The sequence below is a fragment of the Mus caroli genome, unplaced genomic scaffold, assembly GCF_978045245.1.
Source record: "Mus caroli unplaced genomic scaffold, Mus_caroli_1 scaffold_11, whole genome shotgun sequence".
Classification (NCBI taxonomy): Eukaryota; Metazoa; Chordata; class Mammalia; order Rodentia; family Muridae; genus Mus; species Mus caroli.
Window position 1 is genome coordinate 55,349,958 of NW_028227266.1, and position 16,074 is coordinate 55,366,031.

Below are 16,074 nucleotides of genomic sequence, written 5' to 3' on the forward strand. Positions count from 1 at the left end.
GTGGGGTTTTTTATATTATTAATATTTAGTTTAATTTTTTGAGACAGGGAGAACTTGTGACCTTGGCTAGCCTGGAACTTGCTTTGTAGACCAGTAGAAAGATCACTCCTGGTTGATAATATATATGTGTATGTGTGTGTGTGTGTGTGTGTGTCTGTCTGTCTGTCTGTCTGTCTATTTTACTTATATGCATATATGTGTGTTCGAGGGTAGGTTTGTGCATATGAGTGGAGTGTCTGAAATATCCAGAAGAGGGTGTTACAGGCAGTTGTGAACTGGAACTCTGGAAGACCAGCACCTACTTTTAACTGTTGAGACATCTCTCTAGCCTTTTAGTGTTCTGGTGTGTGTGTGTTGCAGTGGATCAAACTTGGATTTGTGTATTCTGGGCAGTTTCTCTACTGTGCTGGCTTTTATGAATGTGAGAAAATGAGTACTTTGAATCTTTATAGTATTGTTTTTGTTTGTTTGTTTCTTTGGTTTTTTTTTCTGAGATAGGGTTTCTCCGTGTAGCCCTGACTGTCCTGGAACTCGCCTTGTAGACCAGGCTGGCCTCGAACTCAGAAATCCGCCTGCCTCTGCCTCCCGAGTGCTGGGATTATAGGCGCCACCACGCCCGGCTTCTTTATAGTATTGTTGTGGGAACTATTTAAGAAAAAAAAGAACTGGCACTTCCCACGCTAGCAACGCTCAGCCTTGGTGGCCTGGCCGGCCACGCTCTGGTGAGCAACGGCCAACCTGTTTTACCTTGTGGAGACTCTTTGGCCTGGAGCTCCTGAAACAGCTCCACCGAGTTCTCTAGGTTCCCACTGGCGGGTCATTGCCATGCCAGCCCCGTGCTTCAAATCCCCCACAACCTTTGTGGTGCACATCTGGCAAACCCACACTTTGCTGCCGTACCTTTCCCTCTTGAACCCAGACGAGCGGCTGTGTGAAGGGAAACACAACACAAGCTTAGAAACAACGGTAACTCAATCTCTGGGCGCAACAACTAAAATCTAATCTTGTAAGCCTTATTAAAATCCAATTCCTCTGGTGGCGAATCCTTGTGGATCCTCCATGATACTGGAAAACTCTAGCAGCTACATCTTACCCCTCTGCTGTCCTTGTTCCCTCAACATAGTATAGCTTTCAAAAATCAATTCTAATTTTATACTTTGGGTTTTTTTCATAATAGACTCTTTTAAATATCTGTTGTTGTTGTTGTTGTTGTTGTTATTTTGACCCAGGGTTTCACTGTGTAGCCCTAGCAGCTGTCCTGGAACTTGTTTTGTAGACCAAGTTGGCCTCGAACTCACAGAGATCCACTTGTCTCTGCCTCCCTAGAGCTGGGATTAAAGGCATGTATCAGCACCGCCTGGCTAAAGTTAAATATTTAACTGCTGTAATGAGGACTTCAAAGATTTTTGGCCCTTTTCCCAAGGGCAGGGGTTTGTCCTTTCTTGTAGCTAAGAACTTTCCTTTCCCACAGTCTTCCATGTCCTGTGTTAAATGTCATCTGTCCCCCTGGAAGGAACCAGACGTCAAGGACCAAATGATTCATGATGTTAAATTGAGGCTTTCCCGAGGCATCGCCTATGTAGAACGCAGAAAAGAAATGGAAGGAAAGGTGAAGAATTCTCAGCCTATTACTGCAGTTACTAAGTATGTAATCAGCAGTTAGGTGAGATGTTATTTGGGTTTAAGTATATTTGGAAATAAGAGTGAAGTATGAATTTTACTATTAAAATTTTGGAGCCTGAGTTTTGGAATTAAGAGTTTTGTAATTATTAAGCACCCACAGGTTTTTTCCTAGAATGTGACGTATTATTTACAGACCCTAGAGCTTCAGTTCCAGGTGTGAGCTTCCACACCTGACAGGATTAGTATATTGGAATACACTTTTCTAACTATGGCTTTATCTTCTTGGAAAAGACATAGGCCTGCCTCATTGTATATCAGAGAGACTGTCTCATTACAGTCTCAGTACTCTGGAACTGAGCCCTAACTCTGGTCTTTTATCAGTTATTTTACATTTCCTATTTTCATCCTGCTTTAAAACTTTAGATGATAGCATATTTTATTTTTCTCGATTAATTTCTAGAACATTTTCTCTCTGCATACCTTCATATAACAGCTCATCAGAAAGACTGGGAGGAACTTCAGAGTGGCAGGGCCTTTGTTTTGTATGAGAAAGGGCTGGGTTTGAGGATAACCTGGGCTACATAGTGAGACTCTTAAAAACAAAATAAAACCAACTCTCAGTTATTTCCTAACTACTGGAGTAACTAGTAGCTAGTTTTTGTTCCTGCTTCTTTGGAACTTGGGAAGAAGCTCCTGTCACACTTTACTAGGCTTGCACTTCTCTGGGCTGGGGACCTGGAATCAGCTGCGTCTGCTTCCTGCTTTAGAAAGAATTCTTATAAGCCAACTCAGTGGGTTGGAGATGCGGCTGGAGTGCTGGAGTGAATCCTGTCATATGCCATCTATCCCCAGCACCAAGTTAGAAACTAAAGGTTAGTGTTGGGTTTATTCTATTTAAGGCCAGAGAGATGGCTCAGTGGTTAAGAGCACCCCCTGCTCTTCTTGAGGTCCTGAGTTCAATTCCTAGCAACCACATGGTGGCTCACAACCATCTGTAATGGGTTCTGATATCCAATCCTGAAGACAGTGACAGTGTACTCACATATATAAAATAAATAAAATCTTAAAAAAAAAAGAAAAAGAAAAAGACTTGCCTCCAATTCTTTTTTTCTGTTTTTGTTTTTTCTTCTTTTTCTTGTCTCTAGGGATTAGGTTTTGCACTGTAGCTCAAGGATCCTGACACTCCTCTTGCCTCACCTTGCCGCAGGAGTGTTGGGATGACTGGGGAAAGCTGCTACACCCATATGTTCTAGAGTTCTGGACTCCCATACTTCAGCCCCTAAGCTCTGCTGAGCATTAGACACTTTCCCCTCCCCCTAATTGAGATAGCATCTTTTTTGTTGTTTTATTTTGTTTGTTTGTTTGTTTGTTTGTTCGTTCATTTGAAACAGTGTTTCTCTATGTAGTCCTGTCTGCTCTGGAACTTGCTTTGCATACCAGGCTAGCCTGGAGTTTATCTTGTAGACCAAGCTGGCCTTGAACTAAGAGATCTGCCTGCCTCTGCTCCTCAAGTGCTGGGAGTACAGGTGTTTGCATCACCAGCCCCAGCATGGAGATTGGGGACAGGAATAGGATGCAGAAGCCGAGAAGTTCCACGACCTAGGGGGCACATTATTTGTTTATTCTGGGATGTGATATTTTGGTCTGGACTATGAGAGACTGTGACCCAAATAGTAGATGAGAGATTATTTTTTTAATTTATTTTATGTGTATGAATGTTTTTGGATGCATGTATGTATGTGTGTCACTTGCATGCCTGGTTCTCATAGAGTTCAGAAGAAGACCCAGATTCCCTGAAACGGGAGCTAATGGATGGAGCCACCATGTGGGTGCTGGGAACTTAACCCTGGTCCTCTGTAAGAACAGCAAGTGATCTTAACTCCAGCCCTAGAGATGTCTTGTCTTAGTTTCTGTTTCTGTTTAGGCCAGGTGTAAGTCTTTACTTAACAGGTTTAGCATTTATTCAAGTGAGTTCCCTAAGGGTTGGCTCTGGCCCTAGCACGATCCATTACTCCCGTTTTACTTACTACGATCTTTAAAACTTGGCCTTCTGGTGGTGCATGTTTGTAATTAGAGCACTCAAAGTCAACACGGGAGGATCAGAGGAATTCAAGGCCATCCTAAGGTATAGCTCATGTTCAAAACTAGTCTGGCAAAATGAGACCCTGCCTCGGCTTTAAAAAAAAAAATACCCCAGGCTGGGGAGGAGGCTCAGCAGTTAAAAGCATACTGCTCTTCCAGAGGACCTAGGTTCAGTTTCTAGAACCCACACGGAGGCTTCCAAACATGTGTAGCTTCCAGTTCAAGGTGATCCAACGCCTTCTTCTGGTCTCTAAAACCACTTCATGCACATGATGCATATGCATATATGCAGGCAAATCCCTTGTAATATAAAATAAAATAAATGATTAAAAGTTATTTCTGTTCACATTCATTAACTTGAAACAGAAATAGACTGGTTATCACTTCACTCAATGGAAAAACTACTTCCTAGCAACACTCAGACATTTGAGAAAAGTTGACTGTGAGTTTGTGCTAACATTGTATAGGCTGAGGCAAAAGGAGTCCCTTGAATTTGAGGCAAACCTACCTCTATAGCATCATGTACTAATTTTGGAATCTGAGTCAAGAAAATCTATATTCTCGGAAGGGTATGGTCACTCATACATATTTGTAATTACAGCACTAGGGATGCTGAAGCAGGAGCTGCTTGGATTCCTTAGGAAGCCCTAGGTCATTCTAAGGAACATAGTGAAACCCCATCTTTTTTTGTTTGTTTGTTTGTTTGTTTTTCGAGACAGGGTTTCTCTGTATAGCCCTGGCTGTCCTGGAACTCACTCTGTAGACCAGGCTGGCCTTGAACTCAGAAATCCGCCTGCCTCTGCTTCCCAAGTGCTGGGATTAAAGGTGTGCGCCACCACGCCCGGTTGAAGCCCTGTCTTAAAAAACCCAAAGAACAGGGTGAGCACACCCCTTTCTTCATTTATATTTTGTTTGTTTTTATTATTTTACACTGTGTCGTCTCTGTGTCTGTGTGAGGTTGTAGGAATGTGCACATAAGTGCAGGTCCCTGCAGAGACCAGAGGATTTGGACTTCTCTGGAGCTGGAGTTTCAGAGGGTTGCGAGCCACCTGATGTGGGTACTGAGAATCAAACTCAGCTCCTCTGGAAGAGCAGTATAGGCTTTCAACCCCTGAGCCATCTCTCCAGCCCGATTTCTTGTTTTAAGACTATATTTTTATCTTATGTCTGTGTTTGCTGGAATGTATGTCTGTGTACTGTCTACCCATGGAGGCCACAGAGGACATCAGATCCCTTGGGACTGGGGGTATAGATGGTTGTGAGCCACTATGAAAGTGCTGGGGATGGAACCCAGGTCCTCTGGAAGAGCAGCCAGTGCTCTTAACGACTGTGCCATCTCTCCAGCCCTATTTAAAAAAATATTTTAAATTATGTGTGTATGTTTGTATGTGGGTACGTTCACGTAAGTGCAGATGTACAAGAGGTCAAAGGTCAGGTTCCCCTGGAGCTTGAGTTAACAGGCAGTAGAGAGTTGCCTGACATGGAATGCCTGGGAATAAATTTGGGTTCTCTGCAAGAGCCTTTTAACTCCTGAGCCTTCTCTCTGTGCACTCTCTCCCCTTTACCTTTTCATTGTCTTTTTCCTTTTGAGAGAGGGTTCAAGTAGTCTAGGCTGTCCTCAAACTAGAATTTATTGTATAACAGAAAATGGCCCCATACTCTGGTTTATTTTCTTAAACTTTTAAAGTATTGCACTTCTTTATGGTGGTGGTGGTGGTGGTAGAGTGTGTTTGTGTGTGTGTGTGTGTGTGTGTGTGTTCATTCCTGTTCTCTCCTTCCACCACATGGTTAGGGTTGGGTGCTTCCAGGTTCTTGACCTCTGACCTAAATACTTGAACATACTGGTAAGGAAACTATTCAGAGCAAAATACTAGGAAAGCTAAGAGTGCAGTGCAAGAGTGAAGCAGAGCCCATGAGTGAAAGTAGTTGTCTTAGTCACTGTTTGCTTTATTGCTGTAAGAGACCAAGGCAACATTTTTGTTTTGTTTTTGTTTTGTTTTTCAGGACAGGGTTTCTCTGTGTAGCCCTGGCTGTCCTGGAACTCACTCTGTAGACCAAGCTGGCCTCGAACTCAGAAATCCACCTGGCTCTGCCTCCCAAGTACTGGGACTAAAGGTGTGTGTCACCACTGCTCGGCTTCAAGGCAACTCTTATAAAAGAAAGTATTTAATTGGCAGCTTGCTTCATGTCAGGGACATTAGTCCCTCAGGTGACCCAGATTGGCCTTAAATTTTCTAAGTGGCTTAGATAAACTTGAACCCCTTACCCTCCTTTATTGACTCCAAATTTCAGGATTATAGGCTTATGACACCCACTTTGCCTGACTTAATTTAAAATTAGCTATGTGTGTAGCGGGGAAAGGGGCAGTTATAAGTACATGTAGGGGAAGAGGTTATATGTTGGGTGGCTTTTATTGTTTTCCACATTAATTGTTTTTAAAGATTTATTTATTTAATATATATGAGTACACTGTCACCATCTTCAGGCAGACCAGAAGAGGGCATCAGATCCCACATTACAGATGGTTGTGAGCCACCATGTGGTTGCTGGGAATTGAACTCAGGACCTGTGGAAGAGCAGTCGGTGCCGCTGAGCCATCTCTCCAGCCCCCACATTAATAATTAATTTTTGAGTCAAAGTTTTTTTCTGTACCTGGTTGAGCTAAATTTGCTAGGTAAGCCCCCAGATCTTCTAGTCTCTCTACCTTCCAGTGCTGGGATTATAAATGCATGCTACTATGCTTAGCTTTTTTTGTTTGTTTGTTTAGGGGAGAAGGTCTTGTTTTTCAAGACAGGGTTTCTTTGTGTAGCCCTAGATGTCCCAGAACTTCAGGCCTCAAGCTCACAGGGATCTGCCTGTCTCTGCCTCCCAAGTGCTAGGCTTAAAGGCATGCACTACCACCTCCTGGCTTGTGCTTGGCTTTTTATCTGTGTGCTTGGACACAAACCTGGGGCCTCATGTTTGTGTAGCAAGCTCCTATCCATTGAGCTATCTCTTCAACCCCTGAAATTCTTTTTAAATATTATGTTTAGTTGAGTGTGGTAGCCCAGGTACTTAAGAGCTGAGCTAGAAGATCTTGGAAAGTTATCAGTCAGCTAAAGTTGTATAGTAAGTCTGTGCCTTTAAATTAACAAAAAACAAACAAATAAATGCATGCCAAAGGTGGCAAGAAGACTCAGTGTGTTACAGCACTTGCTTTGTAAGCTTGGCGACCTGAGTTTGATCCCAAGACTTGTACGTGAACCTGGAAAGAAAGAGCCAGCTTCACTAGGTTTTATTCTGATTTCCACGGTGTGTTGTGACATGCTCCTCCGAGTCATGTAGCATAATAAAATAATAAAAGAAAAATCTTTAGAAATTCCTAATTAATGCCATAAGAGAGTACATAGAATATTGGCTATAAAAGAGCAATATGTTTTTTTTTTAGCTTTATTTATTTTTTTTTTTTTAAAGATTTATTTATTTATTATATGTAAGTACACTGTAACTGTCTTCAGACACTCCAGAAGAGGGCGCCAGATCTCGCTGTGGATGGTTGTGAGCCACCATGTGGTTGCTGGGATTTGAACTCTGGACCTTCGGAAGAGTAGTCGGGTGCTCTTACCCACTGAGCCATCTCACCAGCCCCTTAGCTTTACTTTTTAAGTGTATCTTATAGCTTAAACTTAGAAACAGTTACTGGAACAAGCTAGATGTGGTTGCATGTACGTCCCCACTACACTAGGGGTCGCTTGAATCAGGGATTTGGAAGCCGAGAGTAATAAAGGTGCAGGAGGGAAAGAAGAAAGTGCTCTCCCGTTCCCACCTCTCCCGCGGCAACTCTTCTTCTGACATAGCAAGTGTTACCATTTTTGTTGTTGTTGTTATATCCTTCCGGAGTAACTGTGTACCAATATAGACCCTAATATAGTCTTCCTTATGAGATGTATACTGTATACCTTGTAGTTCTCAAAGCTGCTTTGTGGGGTGGAAAGGCTATTATAAAGTTTGAAAACATTTGGATTCATGCTTACCCACTGATTAGTTAAATGACCTTGGACACTTTGCCTACGTTCTGTGAGTCTTTTTTTCTTCCTCTCATTTCCTCATGTCCTTTTTTCATTGTTCTATTAAGGGTTAAACCTGGGCCCTGGTACAAGCTAGGCAAGAAGTGTTGTCACTGAGCCTTCATAGTTAATAATACTCAGTTTACCATTGTGTTGAGTATGCTGAACACACAGTTTCATGTTTGTTGTATCTTAAATGCTTCACAAATGGTTACTAAAACCAGCCCTTCTATGTCTTCTTCCTGAGTGCTGGGATCACAGTCATGCATCTATGTGTTTGTTGTAGGTGAGGAATCACACATTCAGAGACCTCAGAGGAGGACTTGGCAAACCAAGAAATCTTGTCTCTTCTCCTGGTCTGGGCTTTTAAAGTCTCTGGAGAGATTTCCTCTCTACTTTAGGGTTGGTCACTTAAAGACAGGATGGGTGATTAATCTCCAACTGGTGTGACTGGTCCTGAGCAGTCCTTGACTTGTTGAGCCAGTCTACCAGCAGGGGACCTACTGCTGGAGACAAAAGCTACCAGGTCTTTGTTTCAAGTCAGGAGGATAAGGAAGATGGTGGCAGTCTTGGAAACTGACTACATTCATCTAACTACAGCCCCTCTATCCGTGTTTACCTACCAGGGAGTCTGTCTCCCATAAGGAGGACAGAACACATTTTAGTATGTGTTAGAGGTAGGGAAGTTGTGTGGAGGTGGATATTTGGAATTCATTTTAGGACTATATGCATGCCACAGGCACTCTACCATTCATCTACACCCCCAGCCAAATTTAGTATTTCTAAGTGAATAGATATTTTCTATTCGTCAGGTGATAGAGACATTGGGACTTTAACACTTGGATGTTGGAGTGTTGATAAGCCTTACTCCCTTCCACTGGAAGGAAGTCATTAATACTAAAGAGCTTTTCGTGTTTAATAGCCTAATTAACTCTGGCCTTTCCTTGTTGCATGAAGCTTAGGGAAGCTTTGTTCAGCCTTCATGTCCCATTGTTCAGTTCTCAGTGTGATATAAATCTTTTTGTTTGTTTGTTTTTTGAGACAGGGTTTCTCTATGTAGCTCTAGATGTCCTGGAACTCACTCTGTAGACCACCAGGCTGGCCTCGAACTCAGAAGTCCACCTGCTTCTGCCTCCCAAGTGTTGGGATTAAAGGCATGCCCGGTGTGATGTAAATCTTTTAATTGTACTTAGCTTTTTTCCCCCTTAGGTTCTTGTACAGTGTGGAGTACCTGTGAGTTCCAGGATAGCCTGGGCTATGGTGTCATTTCCTTTTTTTTTCTTTTTTTTTTCCAAGACAGGGTTTCTCTGTATAGTCCTGGCTGTCCTGGAACTCACTTTGTAGACCAGGCTGGCCTCAAATTCAGAAATCTGCCTGTCTCTGCCTCCCGAGTTCTGGGACTAAAGGCGTGTGGCACCACTGCCATGCTATGGTGTCATTTCTTTAAAAATCTAAAAAAAGTGGGCTGTAGATATGGCTCAGTGGTTAAGAGCTCTGGCTGATACTCTAGAAAACATGGATTCTAAAGTTCTCTATTCTAGAGAACCGCCATACCCAGCCTGCAACAGATGTAATAGAAAAATGTAGGTTTAGTTTAGAAATTAGTGAACTTGCAGCAGTGTTGCAAGTTTGTGTGTTTGTTTAGATCCTGTTTCTTCAGTTACCTGGGAGATTGATGTGAACTAAGAGGGATTAATAGACACCAAAAGGGCAATAATTTACAGTGAAGGAAAGATGGGGAAACAGGCAGGAAATGCATGTAAGTGATAGTACTGATTTTTGGTAGGTTAGATCTTTTCCCAAAGGAAGGGCAGTGCTGTTTGAACTGTGACCCCTTGCAACTACTTAGAAGCCAAGATTTATTCCAACATTGACCTTCAGCTGAAATAGTTTCTAAGCTGTGACTCATCTTTTGGCCCATTCCTTTTTTCACCAGGAAATACATTAAATATTAATTTGAAGAATTTCAGTTATCCATCATGAAGAATATGTTGCTTGTCAGAGTCACTAGGACATATTTTTCTGGTAGTCAATAGGGCAACCAGTGATTATTTGTGTGTATGTATGGATATGTGATATGTATATGTATGTATGTATGTATGTACATGTGTGTGTGTATACAACTGACTAGTTGTGCAAAATCCATGTGTAAGAAAATATATAAATCTGTCTAGAAAGACTGTGAATATGAGACCACCTATTTGACTTCTTTCAGGGGTTAATCTATTTCATCAGAGGGATGGAGATGCAGGAGGCTGAGGCTGAACAGAACAGGTGGTGTGTCTGTGTTTGTATCTGTAAATATCACATCACTGTTTACAGTACATTGGTCTCTCTTCATGCAGGGCCTTGTACAACCAAATCAGGAGGAATTGTTCCTGTACTTAAAGCCAAGAACAACATCCTGACCAGCAGGGGGACAGAGGTCAGCTTAAGGGAACTGCAGGACATTAAGAATTTTGGAGGAACTGAGTTTGGTAAAAGAAGACAAAATGTAGAAAAGAACACTTGATCTCAGCCAAAAGGCTGAGAGGCTATTAGAGAAGGGTCAACACTTCATGTTCTCATGTATTTTTGGAATTTAAAAAATCCACAGTCATATAAGCAGAGATTAGGTTGGTGGCCACCAGAAGTAGAGAATGAGAAGAATCGAGAGATGGTGTTGAAATGTAGGAAGTTACAGTTAGGTCTCCTGCATAGGGTTGTAATTATAGTTAATAACAAGGTGGTGTATATTTCAAAATTGCAAAGAACACATTTCAAGTCTTTACATCAGAAAAAAATAATTATTTCAGTTAATAGGTAATTTGCTTGATTTAATCATTCTACACTGTATGAGTATGTATGTATGTGTGTATATGTGTAGGAATAAAAACATCATACTAGGGCTGGAGAGATGGTTCAGTGGTTAAGAGCACTGACTGGTCTTCCAAAGGTCCTGAGTTCAATTCCTAGCAACCACATGGTGGCTCACAACCATCTGTAATAGAATCTGATACCCTCTTCTGGTGTGTCTGAAGACAGCTAAAGTGTACTCATATAAATAAATCTTAAAAAAAAACAACAAAAAACCCCCACAAAAAAAATACTATTCCCCATAAATATATCATTCATTTTTCAGTACATATGAAAACAATACAAATTAAAAACATAAAAGATTGTCTATGCAGTGACTTAAAAAAAATTGCACCCTGGGTATACTGGCTCATGCCTTTAATCCCACCACTCGAGCTGAGGGAGCTAGATCTATATGAATTCAGTGCCAGCCTGGTCTACAAAGAATTCCAAGCCAGCCAGGCTGTCCTAGTGAGACTATGTCTCAAAAAAATAAGAAAAGAAAAAGGGCAAGATGTACTTTGAAGGAAGTGTATGAAAGCTGTTGAAACTACCTCTCTGGCTGGCCTGTTATTTGCTATGTGGACCAGGCTTGCCTGGAACTTGTGAAGATATATTTTTCTCTGCCTCTTGAACACTAGCATTACAGATGTGAAACATTGTATCTGACTTTCTTTTGTAGCAGTTGCCTGGAAGATCAAATATTTCATTATAGAGTGGCATTTCTCAACCTATAGTTTATAACCCCTTTGGGCTGCATATCAGATATCGTGCATCATATATTTACATTATAATTCATAACAGTAGCAAAATTACAGTTATTGAAGTAACACTGAAATAATTTTATGGTGGGGGCGTCACCACAACATGAGGAACTGTATTAAAAGAAGGAACTGGGCTGGTGAGATGGCTTAGTGGGTAAGAGCACCCGACTGCTCTTCCGAAGGTCCAGAGTTCAAATCCCAGCAACCACATGGTGGCTCACAACCATCCGCAACGAGATCTGGCGCTCTCTTCTGGAATGTCTGAAGACAGCTACAGTGTACTTACATATAATAAATAAATAAATCTTTAAAAAAAAAAAAAAGAAGGAACTGCATTAGGAAGGATGAGAACTGCTGTTCTAAAGGGAGGTTTCTTAAGGCTCAAGAAGTTTTAAGATCTAAGTTGAAACATTCCTTCCAGGAATGAGAAGAGATTCATGAGACTAGGGAAGTAAACAACTCACAAGTCTCAAAAAGTTCCTGAAACTAACAAGATACACAGAAATGTTTTCCCTTTTTCTACCTTATAGAAGTAGGAACAGGCAGTTGCTAGAGGTAAGACAGGAGGCAGAGCTGCCAGGATGAAGCTTTCTAACCTGTTGTGCTGCATGAAAGTTGTACATAGAGCTGTAGGGATGCAGCTTTTCAGTGTTATAATCCAGGTTGAGGGTAGTACAGCTGCCTTTAATTTGTCTCTGCTCCTGTGACTAATCCCAATAAACTAATTTGCTTACCAAATTGAACTTTGTGTAGTCACTTTCATCTGTAGTTGGTTACTTTTCTGGAATAAATAGACATTTGGTTGTCATCTCCATAGTAAGACTCACCTAACAGGCTTCTACAGCATGATTTATCACAATGAAGGGTCATCTTACCAGTTGAGTATGTATTGATCATATCTCCTGGTCATTCAGATTTCCTCTTTCTACCTGTACAATGTTCCATGAATGTTCATACAGCTAAGCAGTGAGAAAGGTATGTTCTTTTTACTCTAGTGTTTTATTTGCAAACAATATTAGAAGTACATTGCAAGACTAGATTTAGGGGCTAGAGAGATGACTTAGTGGTAAGAGCACTGACTGCTCTTCCAGAGGTCCTGAGTTCAATTCCCAGCAACCACATGGTGGCTCACAACCATCTGTAATGGAATCTGAGGCCCTCTTCTGGTGTGTCTGAAGACAGCTACAGTGTATTCATATACATAAAATAAATAAATTTAAAAAAAAAAAGACTAGATTCAAAAGGTGATGTGTTAAAGTGGATGTGGCTGCAAATGCATTTAATCCCAGCATTTGGAATGCAGAGATAGGAAGATCTCTGAGTTCCATACCAGCCTGGTCTACATAGTGAGTTTCCAGCTGCCAGAGCTACACAGTGAGACCCTTTCACTGTGGTGGCTCACAACCATCTATAATGGAATCTGAGGCCCTCTTCTGGTGTGTCTGAAGACAGCTACAGTGTATTCATATACATAAAATAAATAAATTAAAAAAAAAAAAGACTAGATTCAAAAGGTGATGTGTTAAAGTGGATGTGGCTGCAAATGCATTTAATCCCAGCATTTGGAATGCAGAGATAGGAAGATCTCTGAGTTCCATACCAGCCTGGTCTACATAGTGAGTTTCCAGCTGCCAGAGCTACACAGTGAGACCCTTTCAAGAAAAGAGTCAAAGGTGATGTATTCACCAAAAAGCATACCCCATTTGAGAAGTTCTTGGGGACCTTCCTGACTGACTGGGGCTTTGTTTAGGCATCCATGCCTGCTTTTATTTTTTTCTTTCTTTCCTCATTCCGATGCTGGCCACTCTACAGATAGAACACAAATGTTCTTGGGGAGCATTCTAAATTTGTTCTGTTGTCTTCTCTGAGACTCAGTTCTGTGGTCTGGCTTCAGCTGGTTGTGGGACAGTGAGATCTTTGAAAGCTTTTCGTCATGGTCGGTTTCTTGACTCTTTTCGGCTCTGTGCTTGGTTAGTTTTTCTGCTTCTCTTTCTGAAGTGGTATAAGTTACATTTCCTCAGTTGCAAGGCTCAAAAACTCAACTGCACTCCAGGCCTTGGACTTTCCCCTGGTTTATAAATATCTTTTGTGCTTTCCTAGAAAATTGAGTATGAATCAGGTGCTGTGTTGTAAGGTAAGCTGACCCTCCTGGGATTCTAGTTTGATAGTTGTTTAAACAGTATGTAGCAATTTGAATTGGATTTGCAAGGGAGAATTGTTGCCAAGTCTCTGAAGTAGGTCATAGCCCTTAGCCTTTCCCCCTTGTTTTCTTTTTGTTTGTTTGACAGTGTCTCCTATGACTCAGTCTTTTAGAGCCTAGAAGAGCTTCAAACTCCTGACCCTCCTGCTTCCCCTCCCCAAATGCTGGGGTAACAGATATATCCCACTGCACCCAAGTCTCCGTTTCTTCCCCTCCTTTCCTCTTTCTTTTCTTCAACTTTGAAATGGGATTTCTCTATGTAGTTCTTAGCCTGGCTGTGTAGACCAGGGTGTCTTAGAACTTGGGGCCAATTAATTCTTTTGCCATTCTTTGCTTTGTGAATGATGAAATTACAGGCATGTATAACACTTACTTTTCTTTCTCCCCCCGCCCCCCTTGAGGCCTGGGTCTCTATTACATTATCCTGTCTATCACACTTGATATGTAGAACAGAATGACCCCAAACTCCTAGAGATCTACCTGCCTCTATGCTTGGACTGTGGTGTGTACAATGCATAGTCCCCTATTTTTCAACTGAAAAATTAGTGAAGAGAGATTTCCCCAGTCCATAGTCACATAGTAGGTTGGGCCTTACACCTCTGAAGCAGCTTCAGGTTTTTGTTTTTGTTTGTTTTGGTTTGGTTTTGGTTTTTCGAGACAGGGTTTCACGGTGTAGCCCTGGCTGTCCTGGAGCTCACTCTGTAGACCAGGCTGGCCCCGATCTCAGAAATCCGCCTGCCTCTGCCTCCCAAGTGCTGGGATTAAAGGTGTGTGCCACCACTGCCCAGTGCAGCTTCAGTTATATATTTTTCCTTGGCATAGGTTAAGAAAAAAATATGCCTTTCTATGAGTAAATCCATCTTTTTGTTGTTTTATTTTTTGAGACAGACACTCATTATGTAACCACTGCTGTCGTGGGACTCACTATATAAACCATATAAACCATGCAGACTTCAAATTCACAAGAGATCCTCCTGCCTCTCTTTGCCTCCTGAGTGCTACCAAACCCACCTGAGTAGATACTTCATAACAGAGTTGACTGACTGATACTATGGGTATAGTTAAAATTCAGAAATGTCATCATTTTCTGGATTAATAATCAAGAAAAGTTTCAAAATAGTTAGAACAGAATAGCAATGCAGAGATCTTTTAGGTACTCAGAATATACATGCATAATATCTCAATTTAAATAATTCTAAAATGAAAAAAAATAGAAGTCGGGTCCTGGCAGAGTTCTCTAATCCCACCTCCTAGGAGGGGTTTCTCATTACTCCTTCATGCATGCCAGTGCTGTGTCCTCTCTCTGAACTGGCTGTACTTTTTATCCTAAGCAGTAAAGACTAAAATTATATAAATTTAACCTTTATGATAGTTTATATATGCACTATGAGGAAGTGGCACTATTAGGAGATGCAGCCTTGTTGGAGTAGGTTGTCACTGTAGGCGTGGCCTTTAAGACTCTTGTCCTAGCTGCCTGTAAGCCAGTCTTCTTCTAGCAGTTTTCAGATGAAGATGCAGAACTCTCAGCTCTACCTGTACTATTCCTGCCTGGATGCTGCCATGCTTCCACCTTGATGATCATGGACTAAATCTCTGAACCTGTAAACTAGCCCCAAATAAATGTTCTCCTTGTAAGAGTTGCCTTGGTCATGGTGTCTATTCACAGCAGTAAAACCTAAGACAATGTTTTTTTTTTTTTTTTTTTTTTTTTTTTTTTTTTGGTTTTTCGAGACAGGGTTTCTCTGTGTAGCTCTGGCTGTCCTGGAACTCACTTTGTAGACCAGGCTGGCCTCGAACTCAGAAATCCACCTGCCTCTGCCTCCCGAGTGCTGGGATTAAAGGCGTGCGCCACCACGCCCAGCTAAGACAATGTTTTTAAATTAAAATTTAAAATTACTTTTTAAATTTATTTGTCTGTGTGCATACATGCACATCTATGGCACGTGGGGTTCAGAGGACAGTTTGTAGGGTCCTCCATATGGGACCTGGCAATTGAGCTAGAGGCAAGTGCCTTTTCCTGTTGAGTCGTCTTTCTAGCTCCCCTTCTTCCTCCCACTTTTTTTTAGATGGAATTTCATATAGACCAGACTGGCCTAAAACTTGATATGTAAATGAGTCTCATTTGGGGAAAAAATTTATTTTTGCCTGCTTGCTCCTGTTATGTTTCTAAAATATATTCTCTTTTTACTAACTGTCCTCATTTTTTTTTATTTAAACAGGCTACCAAGCAGTTTCTTGAAGAGATCAACAAGTGGACAGTACAGTATAATGTTTCTCCACTCTCCTGGAACGTGGCTGTCAAGTTCCTCATGGCCAGAAAGTTTGATGTGCTCCGTGCTGTAGAGTTGTTCCACTGCTACAGAGTGAGTGGCTCAGGGCCAGCTAAGTATTTCTATTTTTTTCCTGCTTTATGTTGTACATGGTGATTTTTTACTTTTCACTTATTTTGTTAAAAGTGGGTCAGTGTCCACCAATCCTATGAGAGCTGAGGTCGGGCTGGCTGGGCTGAGGTTGGGCTCCTGGA

At 41.5% G+C, this 16,074-nt stretch overlaps 1 protein-coding gene across 2 annotated transcripts in view; it reads left to right on the forward strand.

Annotated features, from left to right (window-relative positions):
• Positions 1-16,074, forward strand: part of Ptpn9 (protein tyrosine phosphatase non-receptor type 9) — a 70,533-nt gene that overhangs the window by 12,784 nt on the left and 41,675 nt on the right. For both annotated transcript variants that reach the window (XM_085844654.1, XM_021171943.3), the window contains exon 2: positions 15,770-15,913. In XM_085844654.1, coding sequence (XP_085700780.1) covers positions 15,770-15,913 — 144 coding nt within the window. The remainder of the gene's footprint in view (positions 1-15,769; positions 15,914-16,074) is intronic.